The sequence below is a fragment of the Neoarius graeffei genome, chromosome 2, assembly GCF_027579695.1.
Source record: "Neoarius graeffei isolate fNeoGra1 chromosome 2, fNeoGra1.pri, whole genome shotgun sequence".
Taxonomy (NCBI): domain Eukaryota; kingdom Metazoa; phylum Chordata; class Actinopteri; order Siluriformes; family Ariidae; genus Neoarius; species Neoarius graeffei.
This window is the reverse complement of record NC_083570.1, coordinates 105749379-105764585: the sequence shown is the minus strand read 5'-3', so window position 1 is coordinate 105764585 and position 15207 is coordinate 105749379. Positions and strand designations below refer to the sequence as shown.

General features: G+C 44.4%; 1 protein-coding gene across 2 annotated transcripts in view; it reads right to left on the bottom strand.

Moving 5' to 3' along the window:
- Positions 1-4833: 4833 nt before the first annotated feature.
- The window catches only part of LOC132882088 (protein MTSS 1-like), a 115221-nt gene continuing 104847 nt past the window's right edge, over positions 4834-15207 (bottom strand). For both annotated transcript variants that reach the window (XM_060915320.1, XM_060915321.1), the window contains 2 exons: positions 10279-10420; positions 4834-7473 (listed from right to left, as the gene is read on the bottom strand). In XM_060915320.1, coding sequence (XP_060771303.1) covers positions 6974-7473; positions 10279-10420 — 642 coding nt within the window. In that variant the 3' untranslated portion in view covers positions 4834-6973. The remainder of the gene's footprint in view (positions 7474-10278; positions 10421-15207) is intronic.

The following is a 15207-nucleotide window of genomic DNA, read 5'->3' as shown; positions in this document are numbered from 1 at the left end:
GCGACGTAGGGCATTTACAGGGCGAGCAGAGGGAGAAATAACAACAGTAACGACACATTAGCAACGCTGTACAGAAATAACGGTTTATGGCACAGACCCTTTCGGTTCTCGCTCATCTAGCTGCTACAATGACTGCTTAGACTGCAACAATAATACCTAACACACATTTAAGTATCCGTCGTAAAGACGTGAAACTCGTCGAGTGACGAGTGTGTTCATTGATAAGCTAACACAATCTAAAAGTAGACATACCATCACACTGCCCTGGCGCTGTGTACAGTTTACCTTCTACGGCTTGTGCACTCACTATTTGCCATTACTTTCTCCAACCGTTGTTACAGATTACAGGGAACGGCCTGGATTTAAGAGACAAATACATGTTCCTATTGTTTTGAACACTTATTTGTAGGCAGTGCTTTAATTTGTAAAGTGGGAGCTCCCAGAGCGCAGAGGATGAGTGGCTCCGGTGCGGAAAAAAGGGGGCGGGGCGCTGCGCTTCTGGGCATGTTTTGTAATAACACTGCAAATTAAGTTCATCTGCAGATATTTTGTGGATGTCGTTTCATGAGAGAAATCACCAACAAGACAGATATCAAAATCAGACATTAACACTAAATAAACTTGCATTTTTTATTTAATTATTTGGGTTTTTTTTTTTGTTACATAGTCAAAAGAGGTGTCGGATCACCGGATCCAGTGTAAATAGCTGCCGGAGCCAACGCCCGAGGTTCCGGAGCGCGCTCCGGCTTGCTCCCCCTCAAATTAAGCGCTGTTTGTAGGACACTGTCTCTGATCTGTCCTACAGTCTACCAACAGCAAAGGAACACAATGCTAGCTAATGTCGTTAGCTAATAGTTACTACAGAAGAACAAAGAGGTTACAATGGGTTATTTTAGCCTATTTGGTTACACACTCGCCGCCACAGAATGTTAACAGCAATGTAATGCCTTTTCTGGCTAATTTTATTCGTCTTACCTCCAACAAAGTGGTCACTACACAAGCGCTGGTATGCTGAGGGCTGCCAATCTGTTAATTTTTTTTAATGGCCGCTATCCATCTTCTCCGTCGGGATCCGATAAAATGATAACCCTTGCCTTGTTTGTTGATGGTTACTACATCCAGGTGCACAACAATATAGTGGCATGATGGAAGTCTTGCTGAAAATAAACACTTTTTTTGCTGCCGTTCCTCAATGCTGGCTGTGGTAAACTACTGGTAGTACACGTCCAAAATGGCGGCTGCGTTTGTCGTGACGTCACGTGAAAAGGGTCCATACGATAGTAATAATGCGGAAATGAAATATGCGCATGCGTGAAAATGTACTTCCTTTTCCCGGTTGTCATGGCATCACCAAGCACCGGGAAAACAACGTGGATGAAGACACCAGTGTTGCCAGATACTGCTGACGTTTTCCAGCCCAAAATATGTTCAAATCTGCCAAAATGCACTTAAAACCGCCCAATCTGGCAACACTGGAAGACGCGCAGTTCTGTTGTTGTTGATATTCGCCATTTTGGAAGCGCAAAATACCAGGATGCAAGTTATGCAATGCCCGTATGTAATCAACTCTCCTCACGCGTAGCGAGTCTACCCCTGGAGCGTTCAGACGTCCCATTTTATATCGGTGCTGCTCGGCAAACTAGCGTTTACTCCGGAGTAAATTTCTTAAACCACCTCCTGAGCAGGGTTAGATTTGCACCGGTTTAAGCAGCTTTCAGGGGCTACACCGGTATAACTTTGTACCGTGTGAACGCTCTACCGGGGCAGCCCCGGTGCTACACCGGAGTAAAAGTTGCCGTGTGAACACCCCTCTTGATTCATATATATATATATATATATATATTTTTTTTAAATCCTCAGATGCATGGAAAGGAAGTCAACACACGCAATCCCAGACGAATATTTGACACATTAGCGTTATTTTATTTGCTAAAACAGCAGTTGGACACATGAAACAAACTCCAGACCTGAAGCACTCGACAAAACTGTAGTCTTGATCCAAACCACTTTGAAATCCCATCCTCAGAGACTCATCTTTACATTCATAAACGTGAGCTACGTATGTCACGGTGTACTGACAGAGCAGCTACACTACATTACCGTTCAAAAGTTTGGGGTCACTTTGAAATGTCCTTATTTTTGAAAGAAAAGCACTGTTCTTTTCAATGAAGATCACTTTAAACTAATCAGAAATCCACTCTATACATTGCTAATGTGGTAAATGACTATTCTAGCCGCAAATGTGTGGTTTTTGGTGCAATATCTCCATAGGTGTATAGAGGCCCATTTGCAGCAACTCTCACTCCAGTGTTCTAATGGTACAATGTGTTTGCTCATTGCCTCAGAAGGCTAATGGATGATTAGAAAACCCTTGTACAATCATGTTAGCACAGCTGAAAACAGTTGAGCTCTTTAGAGAAGCTATAAAACTGACCTTCCTTTGAGCAGATTGAGTTTCTGGAGCATCACATTTGTGGGGTCGATTAAATGCTCAAAATGGCCAGAAAAATGTCTTGACTATATTTTCTATTCGTTTTACAACTTATGGTGGGAAATAAAAGTGCGACTTTTCATGGAAAACACAAAATTGTCTGGGTGACCCCAAACTTTTGAACGGTAGCATACATAAATGTTCAGGAACAATCTCTCTGCAGAGAATAATTTTTTATTTATATATATACATACACACTGTCAGCATCATTTGCGTAAGGCATCAGCTAGGTAGAACATTCTAGACTCTTTGTGCCTGAGCGTCACCCACGCAGGCCTACAGTTATACAGCAGAGAAGAAATGAGTCCGACCCAGAGATTAGAGGTTTATATTTAACGCTCAGAGAAACGGAGCAATGCAGTCGATCAGATAAGACGGGTTCTGTGCCTTCAGGTTAGCATCATGCAAACTTCTACAGCAATCAGCAGGTTCAATTAAGGGGCGTGGCCTGAAGTCTGAGCGTTCTCCACTGATTTGCATCGTTTTAACAACGCTGCTTACAAACAAATGAAGGTTTGATCCAGTTTGCATGATGCTAAAATGTCTTTTGATTTAACTACATTCGGGATGAAGCCAAAATACTTCTTTACTTGCAATGTTATTAAAGATATAATACACAAAGAACTGAAAAGTCAATACATCGAGACCAGACCACAGCAAGAACATTTTTCTTAAACAAAAATAAAACATGATGGTTGTGTTTGCTACTTCTAACCTGAATGATCTTGTGATGATTGGCATGAGCTCATGGTATGGCACAAGACAACGTTGGATTGGTTTGTTCACTCGCTCGCTGCGTTTTTTTTTCCTTCACTTTTTTTAAAATGTGCATTTTCACACTGGTTCCACGGAACCCACCACCTCTCCGGAGCGCTTTATAGCAGAGACTGCACAGAAAGAAAGAGAGATGCGAGTCACTGTGAACAGGTTGCATGTTACTGTATAGCAGCCATTGTACTGAATCTGATACGCCGAGACGCACCACTGTGATCATGTTGGGGGATTGATCCTAAAAGCTCGAGGCACCACAACTCACTTAGACCCGTTTCTTACTGATGTCACCTCCGGTCTCCGGTCATCTTCATACGGTATACTGGTTTCAAACCACAGTGCCGAGTGACACAATCTCATTTAAATGTTTAACCTAGAACCCCAATTCCAAAAAAGTTGGGACGCTGTGTAAAACATAAATACAATCATGGAAACGCTACATTTCGTTGAAGATAGTAGCAAGACAACATAGAAATTGTTTTTTTGAAAAATACATGCTCATTTTGAATTTGATGTCAGCAACACGTTTCAAAAAAGTTGTGTAATGTGTAACCTAATTAAACTAATTAGGTTAATTGGCAGCAGGTCAGTAAGATGACTGGGTATAAAAAGAGCATCCCAGGGAGGTGGAGTCTCTCAGAAGTAAAGATGGGGAGGGGTTCACCGCTCTCTGAAAGACTGTGTGGGCAGACAATTTAAGAATAATGTTCCTCAATGTAAAACTGCAAAGAACTTGTGGATCACATCATCTCTGGTCCATAATATCATTAAAAGATTCAGAGAATCTGGGGAAATCTCTGTATGCAAGAGACAAGGCTGAAAACTGACATTGGATGCCTGTGATCTTCAGGCCCTCAGGAGACACTGCATTAAAAGTAGATGCATGTCTGTAGTGGAAATCACTGTATGGGCTCAGGAACACTTCACAGACAATGGTTTTCTGAAAACAATTCATTACTGCATCCACAAATGTAAGTTAAAACCAGATATAAACAATATCCAGAAACACCGCCACCTTCTCTGGGCCCGAGCTCTTTTACGATGGATCGAGGCGAAGTGGAAAATTGCTCCGAGGTCTGACGAATCAAAAGTAGAAATTCTTTTTAGAAATCATGGACACCACGTCCGCCAGGCTAAAGAGGAGAGGGACCATCCGGCCTGTTATCAGTGCACAGTTCAAAAGCCAGCGTCTGTGATGGTATGAGAGTGCATTAGTGCACATGACATGGGCAGCTTGTACATCTGGGAAGGCATCATTAATGCTGAATGATATATACACGTGGGGCGGCACGGTGGTGTAGTGGTTAGCGCTGTCGCCTCACAGCAAGAGGGTCCTGGGTTCGAGCCCCGTGGCCGGCGAGGGCCTTTCTGTGCGGAGTTTGCATGTTCTCCCCGTGTCCGCGTGGGTTTCCTCCGGGTGCTCCGGTTTCCCCCACAGTCCAAAGACATGCAGGTTAGGTTGACTGGTGACTCTAAATTGACCGTAGGTGTGAATGTGAGTGTGAATGGTTGTCTGTGTCTATGTGTCAGCCCTGTGATGACCTGGCGACTTGTCCAGGGTGTACCCCGCCTTTCGCCCGTAGTCAGCTGGGATAGGCTCCAGCTTGCCTGCGACCCTGTAGAACAGGATAAAGCGGCTAGAGATGATGAGATGAGATATATACACGTTTCAGAGCAATATGCTGCCATCCAGACCAAATCTTTTTCAGGGAAGGCCTTCCTTCTTTCAGCAAGACAATGCCAAACTGCTTTCTGCACATATTAAAACTGCATGGCTCTGTAGTAAGAGAGTCCGGGTGCTAAACTGGCCTGCCTGCAGTGCAGTCCAGACCTGTCTCCCATTGAAAAAAATTTGGTGCATTATGAAGCCAAAAATATGACAAAGGAAACTGTACATCAGGCAAGAACGGGCCAACATTTCTCTTTCAAAACTACAGCAATTGGTCTCCTCAGTTCCCAAACGTTTAGTGTTGTTAAAAGTAGAGGTGATGCAACGCAGTGTTAAACATGCCCCCGTCCCAACTTTTTTGAAACATGCTGCTGACATCAAATTCAAAATGAGCATATATTTTACAAAAAACAAAAGTTCTCAGTTTCAACATTTGATATGTTGTCTTTGTACTATTTTCAGTTAAATATCGGGTTTCCATGATTTGCAAATTATCACATTGTTTTTAATTAGTTTACACAGCGTCCCAATTTTTTAAATATATATATTATTTGCTAGCTACATTCGTCTCATAGCTTTACAATATAAAAGTGCACACTGCAGAATTTTCAGATCGGATTGGTTCCGATTCTCTACGACAGCCGGTCCAGGTTTGTACCAGTGTGCTCGTTCGAATGTGTCATGGTTACTATAGTAACAACGTACGCAGAGACGTTTAACTGGTTTAAAAGATGCGTGCGATCGTTGATGGAGTAAAGTTTTTTTGTAGGGAGATATTTGTTTCACATTTCTGGAAGGAGTCTCCGGTCCGGTGTCAGATCAGTAACAGTCAGAGGTAAAGCTATAACTACTATTTTTTTTTTTTATTCGTAGTATTTTTTTTTTCTTTTTTAGGACAGAGGACTTCTCGGTAACAGGACAAGCTGTGGGTTTTTTTTTTTTGTCAAACCATAAAAAAGAGAGGCTGGTGAGAGAATGATGGTTTATAGCTGCTATAACGTAAGAGACAATGGGAACTGATTTGTTTTGAGACATTCTATACTTCTATAACGATAAAAAGGACAATTATTTAATTAATAATAATAAAAAAAACAACTAATCATTGGAAAATGGCTGTGATCTAAGAGGAATAAAACACTTTGAGCTGTGCTGTTATTAGGAAATACGACAGCATGCCGTTTTGTGTTTTATTCCTTAGTTATAACCTCAATGGGATTTGAAATTGTCTAAATTATGCTAGTGTGTGTGAAAGCAGAGTCCGGTTTAGGATTTCGGTGATGTCGTCATCCTGGCACACCATAAAAGGCATCCGGCGGATGTTTAGTACACTTTTGAGAGTTCATTTGACGTTTAAAAAGATAGAGATACTAGAAAAGTCAGTGATTTCCATTCTCGAGTTGCTCCTGCTGTCGTCATGTGGGCTGCATGCACAAGAACATTCGAGTGTCTGTTACCGCTGATCTCCGCGTGCTCGTCACGGGCACTGAAGCACGGCGAAACGTGAAAATTACGCACCAGAGTTGAATGTTTTTGACAGAAGATACCATGCTTTAAGCTACTCCAGGTCCTGTCTGAGAGAAATGTGTTTGTCTCTCCCCCCCCCCTCTTCAGGAACTGCTGCAGTTCTTCAACCTCCACACACCTGATATAACGTACAAAATGCACACGCTCTTCACGAGTAAACGTCCAGCGCAGCTCTGATTGCGGTTCTGCAACTCCTGATTCGAGTGAGATAAGCAAATACAATATGAGGCACAAAGTTTTGGCACCTATAGTGGAGAAAGCTCTAGAATATAATCAACAGTGAAACAATCACTTCAAACCAGATGCTCTATATCTGTATGTACAAAGCCACTACATGTCATTATTGTGGAATATGATAGAACATTAACATCTCATCTTAAATGTACTGAATCGCTGTGAAACACATGTACTACTTTACCCATCCTACATGTGACATTAGCACTGTTGCTAAAAACCTCCAGCTACGTCTGAGTTCTGATTGGTCGAGGAGGAGTCGGCGTCGTCATTAGCGGCACTCTTTATTCGAGAACCGGGGCGGATCGATCGTTGGTCATTGCTTTTTTGAGGCTCACGCCTCGGCGAATAGATGACAGCATGCTGCCCTCCTGCTCGTCATGCCCAGCTTCGTTCTGCTGTGCCGGAGGATCTGATTGGCTGACAGAGTTGGGTGTGAGCTGTGTGGGTGATGGAGAGGGATCACTGGTGTTTTCTGCGTCCTCGCTGCAGAGTGCTGTGGGCACGGTGGGTGTCTTAACAGGAATGACGGGGGTTTTGATGGGGATCGGACCGTGAACGCTCGGCCCGCGCCACAGGCTCGGCTTCGAGGTGGGCGCGCGCCGGATTGTGGCCACACCCGGTGTGATGCTGACTGGCCCACAGGGAGAAGGGCGCTTGGCTGGCAACGTTCTGCGATACGACTGGCTGATGTCTATGTTCTGCAGAGCTAAGGCGGGCCCGTCACAATCCTGCGTCTCTCCGTCTTGGTCTCCGCCGCCTGGCAAGCACTCGTAATCAAATACTGTAGAAAGAAAGAAAGAAGTTTTGTTTGCATGGGGCATGGATAAATTGTAGTCTGAAATTTCACTATTCTCGCCACTAGATGGCAGAAGCACAACACGAAACTGTTTAAAATGGTCAAGTCCAGAATACTGGGATCAACTGGAAGACTTGTAAAATCTAATCTTGAGGATCTGGACTTCATGGAAATGGCACATAGATTAAAGCTGCGTTATCTATGTCTCTCTCCCTGTCTGTCTCTCTTTCGCGCTCTCTCTCTCTCCCTGTCTGTCACTTTTTTCTCTCTCTCTCTCCCTGTCTCTCTCCATCTGTCTCTCTCCCTCTGTCTGCCTCTCTCCCTCTGTCTGTCTCTGTATCTTTCTTTCTTTCTTTCTTTCTCTCTCTCCTCCTCCATGTGTCTCTCTCTCTCCCTCCGTCTGTCTCTTTCGCTCTCTCTCCCTGTCTGTCACTCTCTCCGTCTGTCACTTTCTCTCTCTCTCCCTCCTCCATCTGTCTCTCTCCCTGTCTGTCTCTTTCGCTCGCGCTCTCTCTCCCTGTCTGTCACTTTTTTCTCTCTCCCTCCCTGTCTGTCTCTGTCTGCCTGTCTCTCTCATCTGTCTCTCTCCCTCTGCCTCTCTCTCCCTGTCTGTCTCTGTATCTTTCTTTCTTTATCTCTCTCTCCCTGTCTTTCTCTCTCTCTCCCCCTTCATGTGTCTCTCTCTCTCCCTCCGTCTGTCTCTTTCGCTCTCTCTCCCTGTCTGTGTCTCTCTCTCTCTCTCTCTCCCTCCTCTCTGTCTCTTTCTCTCTGTCTGCCTGTCTCTCTCCATCTGCCTGTCTCTGTATTTTTCTTTCCGTCTGTCTCTGCATCTCTCTCTCCCTGTCTGTCTTTCTCTTTCTCCCCCTCCCTGTCTGTCTCTGTATCTTTCTCGCCCTGTCTGCCTGTCTCTCTCGCTCTGTGTCTGTCTCTCTCCATCTGTGTCTCTCTCTCCCTGTCTGTGTCTCTCCCTGTGTCTCTCGCTCTGTCTGTCTCTCTCTCCCTGTCTGTCTCTCTCCCTCTGTCTGCCTCTCTCTCCCTGTCTGTCTCTGTATCTTTCTTTCTTTCTCTCTATCTCTCTCTCCCTGTCTTTCTCTCTCTCCTCCTCCATGTGTCTCTCTCTCTCCCTCCGTCTGTCTCTTTCGCTCTCTCTCCCTGTGTCACTCTCTCCGTCTGTCACTTTCTCTCTCTCTCCCTCCTCCATCTGTCTCTCTCCCTGTCTGTCTCTTTCGCTCGCGCTCTCTCTCCCTGTCTGTCACTTTTTTCTCTCTCCCTCCCTGTCTGTCTCTCTGTCTGCCTGTCTCTCTCATCTGTCTGTCTCTCTCCCTCTGCCTCTCTCTCCCTGTCTGTCTCTGTATCTTTCTTTCTTTATCTCTCTCTCCCTGTCTTTCTCTCTCTCTCCCCCTTCATGTGTCTCTCTCTCTCCCTCCGTCTGTCTCTCTTTCGCTCTCTCTCCCTGTCTGTCACTCTCTCTCTCCCTCCTCTCTGTCTCTTTCTCTCTGTCTGCCTGTCTCTCTCCATCTGCCTGTCTCTGTATTTTTCTTTCCGTCTGTCTCTGCATCTCTCTCTCCCTGTCTGTCTTTCTCTTTCTCCCCCTCCCTGTCTGTCTCTGTATCTTTCTCGCCCTGTCTGCCTGTCTCTCTCCCTCTGTGTCTGTCTCTCTCCGTCTGTGTCTCTCTCTCCCTGTCTGTGTCTCTCCCTGTGTGTCTCTCGCTCTGTCTGTCTCTCTCCCTGTCTGTCTCTCTCCCCCTGTCTGTCTCTGTATCTTTCTTTCTTTCTCTCTATCTCTCTCTCCCTGTCTTTCTCTCTCTCCTCCTCCATGTGTCTCTCTCTCTCCCTCCGTCTGTCTCTTTCGCTCTCTCTCCCTGTCTGTCACTCTCTCCGTCTGTCACTTTCTCTCTCTCTCCCTCCTCCATCTGTCTCTCTCCCTGTCTGTCTCTTTCGCTCGTGCTCTCTCTCCCTGTCTGTCACTTTTTTCTCTCTCCCTCCCTGTCTGTCTCTCTGTCTGCCTGTCTCTCTCCATCTGTCTGTCTCTCTCCCTCTGCCTCTCTCTCCCTGTCTGTCTCTGTATCTTTCTTTCTTTCTTTATCTCTCTCTCCCTGTCTTTCTCTCTCTCTCCCCCTTCATGTGTCTCTCTCTCCCTCCGTCTGTCTCTCTTTCGCTCTCTCTCCCTGTCTGTCACTCTCTCTCTCTCTCCCTCCTCTCTGTCTCTTTCTCTCTGTCTGCCTGTCTCTCTCCATCTGCCTGTCTCTGTATTTTTCTTTCCGTCTGTCTCTGCATCTCTCTCTCCCTGTCTGTGTCTTTCTCTTTCTCCCCCTCCCTGTCTGTCTCTGTATCTTTCTCGCCCTGTCTGCCTGTCTCTCTCCCTCTGTGTCTGTCTCTCTCCGTCTGTGTCTCTCTCTCCCTGTCTGTCTCTCCCTGTGTGTCTCTCGCTCTGTCTGTCTCTCTCTCCCTGTCTGTCTGTCCCTCCCATGCTCTTGGAGTGGGGTTACACTATAGGCTCATCCACACACACAGTCTACACATGATAATTAATAAATAAAAAGGTGTGTTTGCACACAAGTAGATTATAAAAACATTATCAAAAGTGCAATAAAACCTTTGCCGATATGTGAGACAACAGACCAGGCACAAAATCTTTTATTGGGGGCGGAGCTTATTCAAGTGACTGAAGAACTCAAGCAGAGTGATATTGTAATGAAAGGGATATTTCACTGTAAAGGCGATTCTTCGACCATGGTGTTAATGTAAAAACCATGACACACTGTGACACACACACACACACACACTCACTGTATGTGTCCTCGCTGCAGCAGGGCGTGTTGGTCTGTGTGCTGTAGCCGCTGGAACCCTGAACGGATTCCCGGCTGCTGCGTGGTATATCCAACGACAGACCACGAGACAGACACACGGCCAGCTCCTCATGAGCTTCATCCTGGAACACACACACGCAGTTCGAGAATATCAGAAGGTATCCAAGAAAACCCAGAAGTGATCAGTTGCAGAAGAAATGTATGTACAGTTGTGTTCAAAATAATAGCAGTGTGTTTAAAAACGTGAGTAAAGCTCAAAATCCTTATAATATTTTTTATTTCCATGCATTGGGAACAATGCACATTATATTCTACATCAAAACATGAAGATAAATGTATCAATATTTTAATTACTTTACAGAAAATGAAGAAAAATGAACATTGGGCTGTTCAAAAAAATAGCAGTGTCTGCATTTTTCATTACAAACTCCAAATATTTACTGTATAAACTGAAAAAATCTTAAGGATTTAGTATTCCTGCGAATCACTAAACTAATATGACCACGGTTTCTGAGAACTTCTGGCACCTGTGAGCAGGTATTCCAGCCCAGGATGATTTGACAACATTCCACAATTCCTCTGCATTTCTTGGTTTTGCCTCAGAAACAGCATTTTTGATGTCACCCCACAAGTTTTCTATCGGATTAAGGTCCGGGGATTGGGCTGGCCACTCCATAACTTTCATTTTGTTGGTCTTGAACCCTGACGCTGCTCGCTTACTGGTGTGTTTGGGGTCGTTGTCTTGTTGAAACACCCATTTCAAGGGCGTTTCCTCTTCAGCATAAGGCAACATGACCTCCTCAAGTATTTTGATATATGCAAACTGATCCATGATCCCTGGTATGCGATAAATGGGCCCGACACCACAGTAAGAGAAACATTCCCATATCATGATGCTTGCACCACCATGCTTCACTGTCTTCAGAGTGTACTGTGGCTTGAATTCAGTGTTTGGGGGTCGTCTGAAAAACTGTCTGCGGCTCTTGGACCCAAAAAGAACAATTTTACTTTCATCAGTCCACAAAATGTTTCTCCGTTAGGCCAGTCGATGTGTTCTTTGGCAAATTGTATCCTCTTCAGCACGTCTTTTTTTAAACAGTGGAACTTTGCGGGAGCTTCTTGCCGATAGATTAGCTTCACACAGGCGTCTTCTAATTGTCACAGTACTCACAGGTAACTTCAGACCGTCTTTGATCACCCTGGAGCTGATCATTGGCTGAGTCTTTGCCATTCTGGCTATTCTTCGATCCATTCGAATGGTAGTCTTCCGTTTTCTTCCACGCCTCTCTGGCTTTGCTGTCCATTTTAAAGCACTGGAGATCATTTTAGCCGAGCAGCCCATCATTTTCTGCACTTCTTTACAGTATACGTTTTACCTCTCCAATCAACGTTTTAATCAAAGCACGCTGTTCTTCTGAACAATGTCTGGAACGACCCATGCTTCTCAGGTTTTCAGAGAGAAATGGATGTACAACATGTGCTGGCTTCATCCTTAAATTAGGGCCACCTGACTGACATCTGTTTTTTCACAGAATGAATGACCTCACTAATTAAACTCCACACTGCTATTATTTTGAACACGCCCCTTTCACTTAATTATTCGATTACACAGACTCAGGAGCATGCATATCATGAATGTTGGGTCTGTTGGTTTTCTATGACTCTACTACACCTACTGGTAAGTTATTTGCCATGTAGTAATATAATTTCCACCAAAAACAGTGATTGATCTGGTTAGTCGTGTTGGACTGCTATTATTTTGAATACAAGTGTATATGTTGTAGTTATTCACTGGGCTGGTGTGACTTGCTGTATGTTTATTGGAAGTTAAAAACAAGCGCCCTTTAAAAACAAGAACGTCAGGTCTGTGGCTTTCATGCAAATTTCCTTTACTGTGGACTCGGACTGATTTGAGGACGTTTTGCTGTGCTCAGAAAGCTGAGCCAAGCTGGATGATCTGTAAAACACTTGGGAACCCGATGATGATTCTCTTTTCTGCAAGGAAAACGGTTTATTTATTTCAGATTACGGGTTTAAAGGAACAGAAAGGGATACAATGGCAGACATTAAAGCCTAGGTCACAACCGGACGTACGATTTTTTGGCGTTTCCCAAATCGCTGCGTTTTTTTTGTTCGTGGAGAAAGACGCACGTTGGCCGTAAGTTTGTCTTGCAACGTGAAAAAAACGTAAGCGCCCGTAGAGTTTGTTTGACATGACAAAGAACCTCTGCGGCCGGTCTGCGGCTCGAAAATCAGCACGTCACACGCGCGCCCTCCGTGCGTTTCTTTGCACGCAGACCGGCCGTAGGAGCATGTACAGCCGGTTGTGACCGAGGCTTAAGGTGACTTATTAACTTCTTAAAAATATATATATACACAGTACCAGTCAAAAGTTTGTACATCCCTACTTTACACATTCATTCATTTATTTTATTCTGACTATTTTCTACATTGTAGAACAATACTGAAGACATCAAAACTATGAAACAACATCTGGAACATGTATGGAATTATGTTGTAAACAAACAAACAAAAAAAGTGTTAAACAAAATACATTGGATATTTTAGATTCTTCAGCGTATCCACCGTTTACCTTGATGAAGCTTTGTACACTATTGCCATTATCTTAACCAGCTTCATGACGTAGTCACCTGGAATGCTTTTCAATTAACAGATGTGCCTTGTCAGAAGTTAATTAGTGGATGAGTTTCTTCCCTGATTAATGCGTTTGAGATCTCATCTCATCTCATTATCTCTAGCCGCTTTATCCTGTTCTTCAGGGTCGCAGGCAAGCTGGAGTAGACCCCGAAGCCGTTTGTTTTCAGGATAATGGCTGGCTGATGAAATTATTGGCTGGCTAGCTGACTCAGCCAAAACCTTAATGGCTGCTGCAGCCACCAAAATGTTTATGGCTACAAATGGCTGATACTGGACGTCACTGTGTGGCATATATCCGGGCGAACGGATCAAACAAATGGGGGGAATAAATAGCAAATTACCACAGGTCCCCTGGTCTCTTACTTCATTGTAAATATAAATCTAGCAAGATTGTAGTTCAATGCTAATAATAAGCTAATCTGGATTGTTCGAGGAAGGCATCTAGCTATCTACTCTCACTAGCAATGACCAGTGAAGGACTGGCAGCTATCTTACTATGATGAAAGTAGAGTGGTGGAGTACTTTATCAATCTCGAAGTATGTGAAACAAACAAACAAACAAACCAAAAAAACCTTTACACTTTCCCTCAGCAGCGGCAAAGAATGCAGCCATCTCGTCGATATCGGAGTCGATTGATGCTCTGGGTGGGTTCCCGGGTTCCCCAGTGTATCGTGGTAACGGTGTGAGGGGCGGGAAGCCAGACAGGTAGTCACAACGGCAAGCTTGTGGTGGCTCTCTGTGCTGTGATATCAGTTCTAAATCTCTACAGTGTATGCCTATACGTCTCTATTGTGTTACTACTAGTGTGTACAGTTGATCATGTTTGTGTCACTTTTCTTGTAGCTCATGATGTGGATAAACCCATTATTTGATGTACACAATTCTTAGTGGCTCAGCCAAATTTTATTAGATAGCGGTTCAAATTGGCTTACAAAATTATTGGCTGGCGGCGGCTCAAATTCTAAATGGCGGTTTTAGCGGCGCCTGGCGGCGGCTTCGGGGTCTAAGCTGGATCCTATCCCAGCTGACTACAGGCGAAAGGCGGGGTACACCCTGGACAAGTCGCCAGGTCATCACAGGGCTGACACATAGACACAGACAACCATTCACACTCACATTCACACCTACGGTCAATTTAGAGTCGCCAGTTACCCTAACCTGCATGTCTTTGGACTGTGGGGGAAACCGGAGCACCCGGAGGAAACCCATGCGGACACGGGGAGAACATGCAAACTCCACACAGAAAGGCCCTCGCCGGCCACGGGGCTCGAACCCAGGACCTTCTTGCTGTGAGGCGACAGCGCTAACCACTACACCACCGTGCCGCCCCACGTTTGAGATCAAACAGTAAATAGGAAATAATAAAAATACAAATAATAAACAGTCCTGTTCCACAACTGTAGTGATCCAAGTAAAGAGAAACGACATCCATCATTACTTTGAGACATGAAGTGTGTTTTAACGAATAAAAATAAACAAGTGTCGCTAAGCAAAACGAACCTCGCCCGACAGCACTTATTTTATACCTATATGTTGATAATGGTAACATTTCTCAATCATCAGCTGTCACGGTACAGCCCTGTGAAGATCCATGACCTTGAGTCTGACCTCTCAAGGTCAAAGGTCATGGTGCCAAATGAAAGCCCATATGGCATTTCCTAGAAGTCGATAATGGTAAATATCTGTCTACCATCAACCGTTTTCAAGTTACAGCCCTCTGAAAATCCATGACCTTGAGTTTGACCTTTCATGGTCACTCAAGGTCAAAGATCATAGGCAAGTTTATTTATAAAGCGCATTTCATACACAGTGGCAGTTCAATGTGCTTTACAGAGGTAAAGGCAAAACAGTAAACAATAGAAAATAAAATTACATAAAATAAAGGGGGAAGAAGAGAGAAAAATAAAAATAAGAACTAAACAATAGTAGAAATTAAGTAATAAAATGAAGTAAAAGTTCAGTAAAAACAGCAGAATAAAATGGAATAAAAGTTAAAAGGACCCATGGCATGGTGGTTTGTTGATGCTTTAAACGGGCTCGTGGAGGTTTCCGGATGTTATATCCGCAGCCTTTCTCGAAATGAACCCTCGGCACGTAGCTATAGCCTCCTGGGAGAAAGCCCCATTTCAGCGCTTTTCCCAGTGCGTCGTTTTGCTAATGAGAAGCAGGAGGCGGGGAAGGGTAGAGGGTGGGGGCGGGTCTTATCATTAATATTCATGACATGTAAACGTGTTACCTCTGATTGGCTAA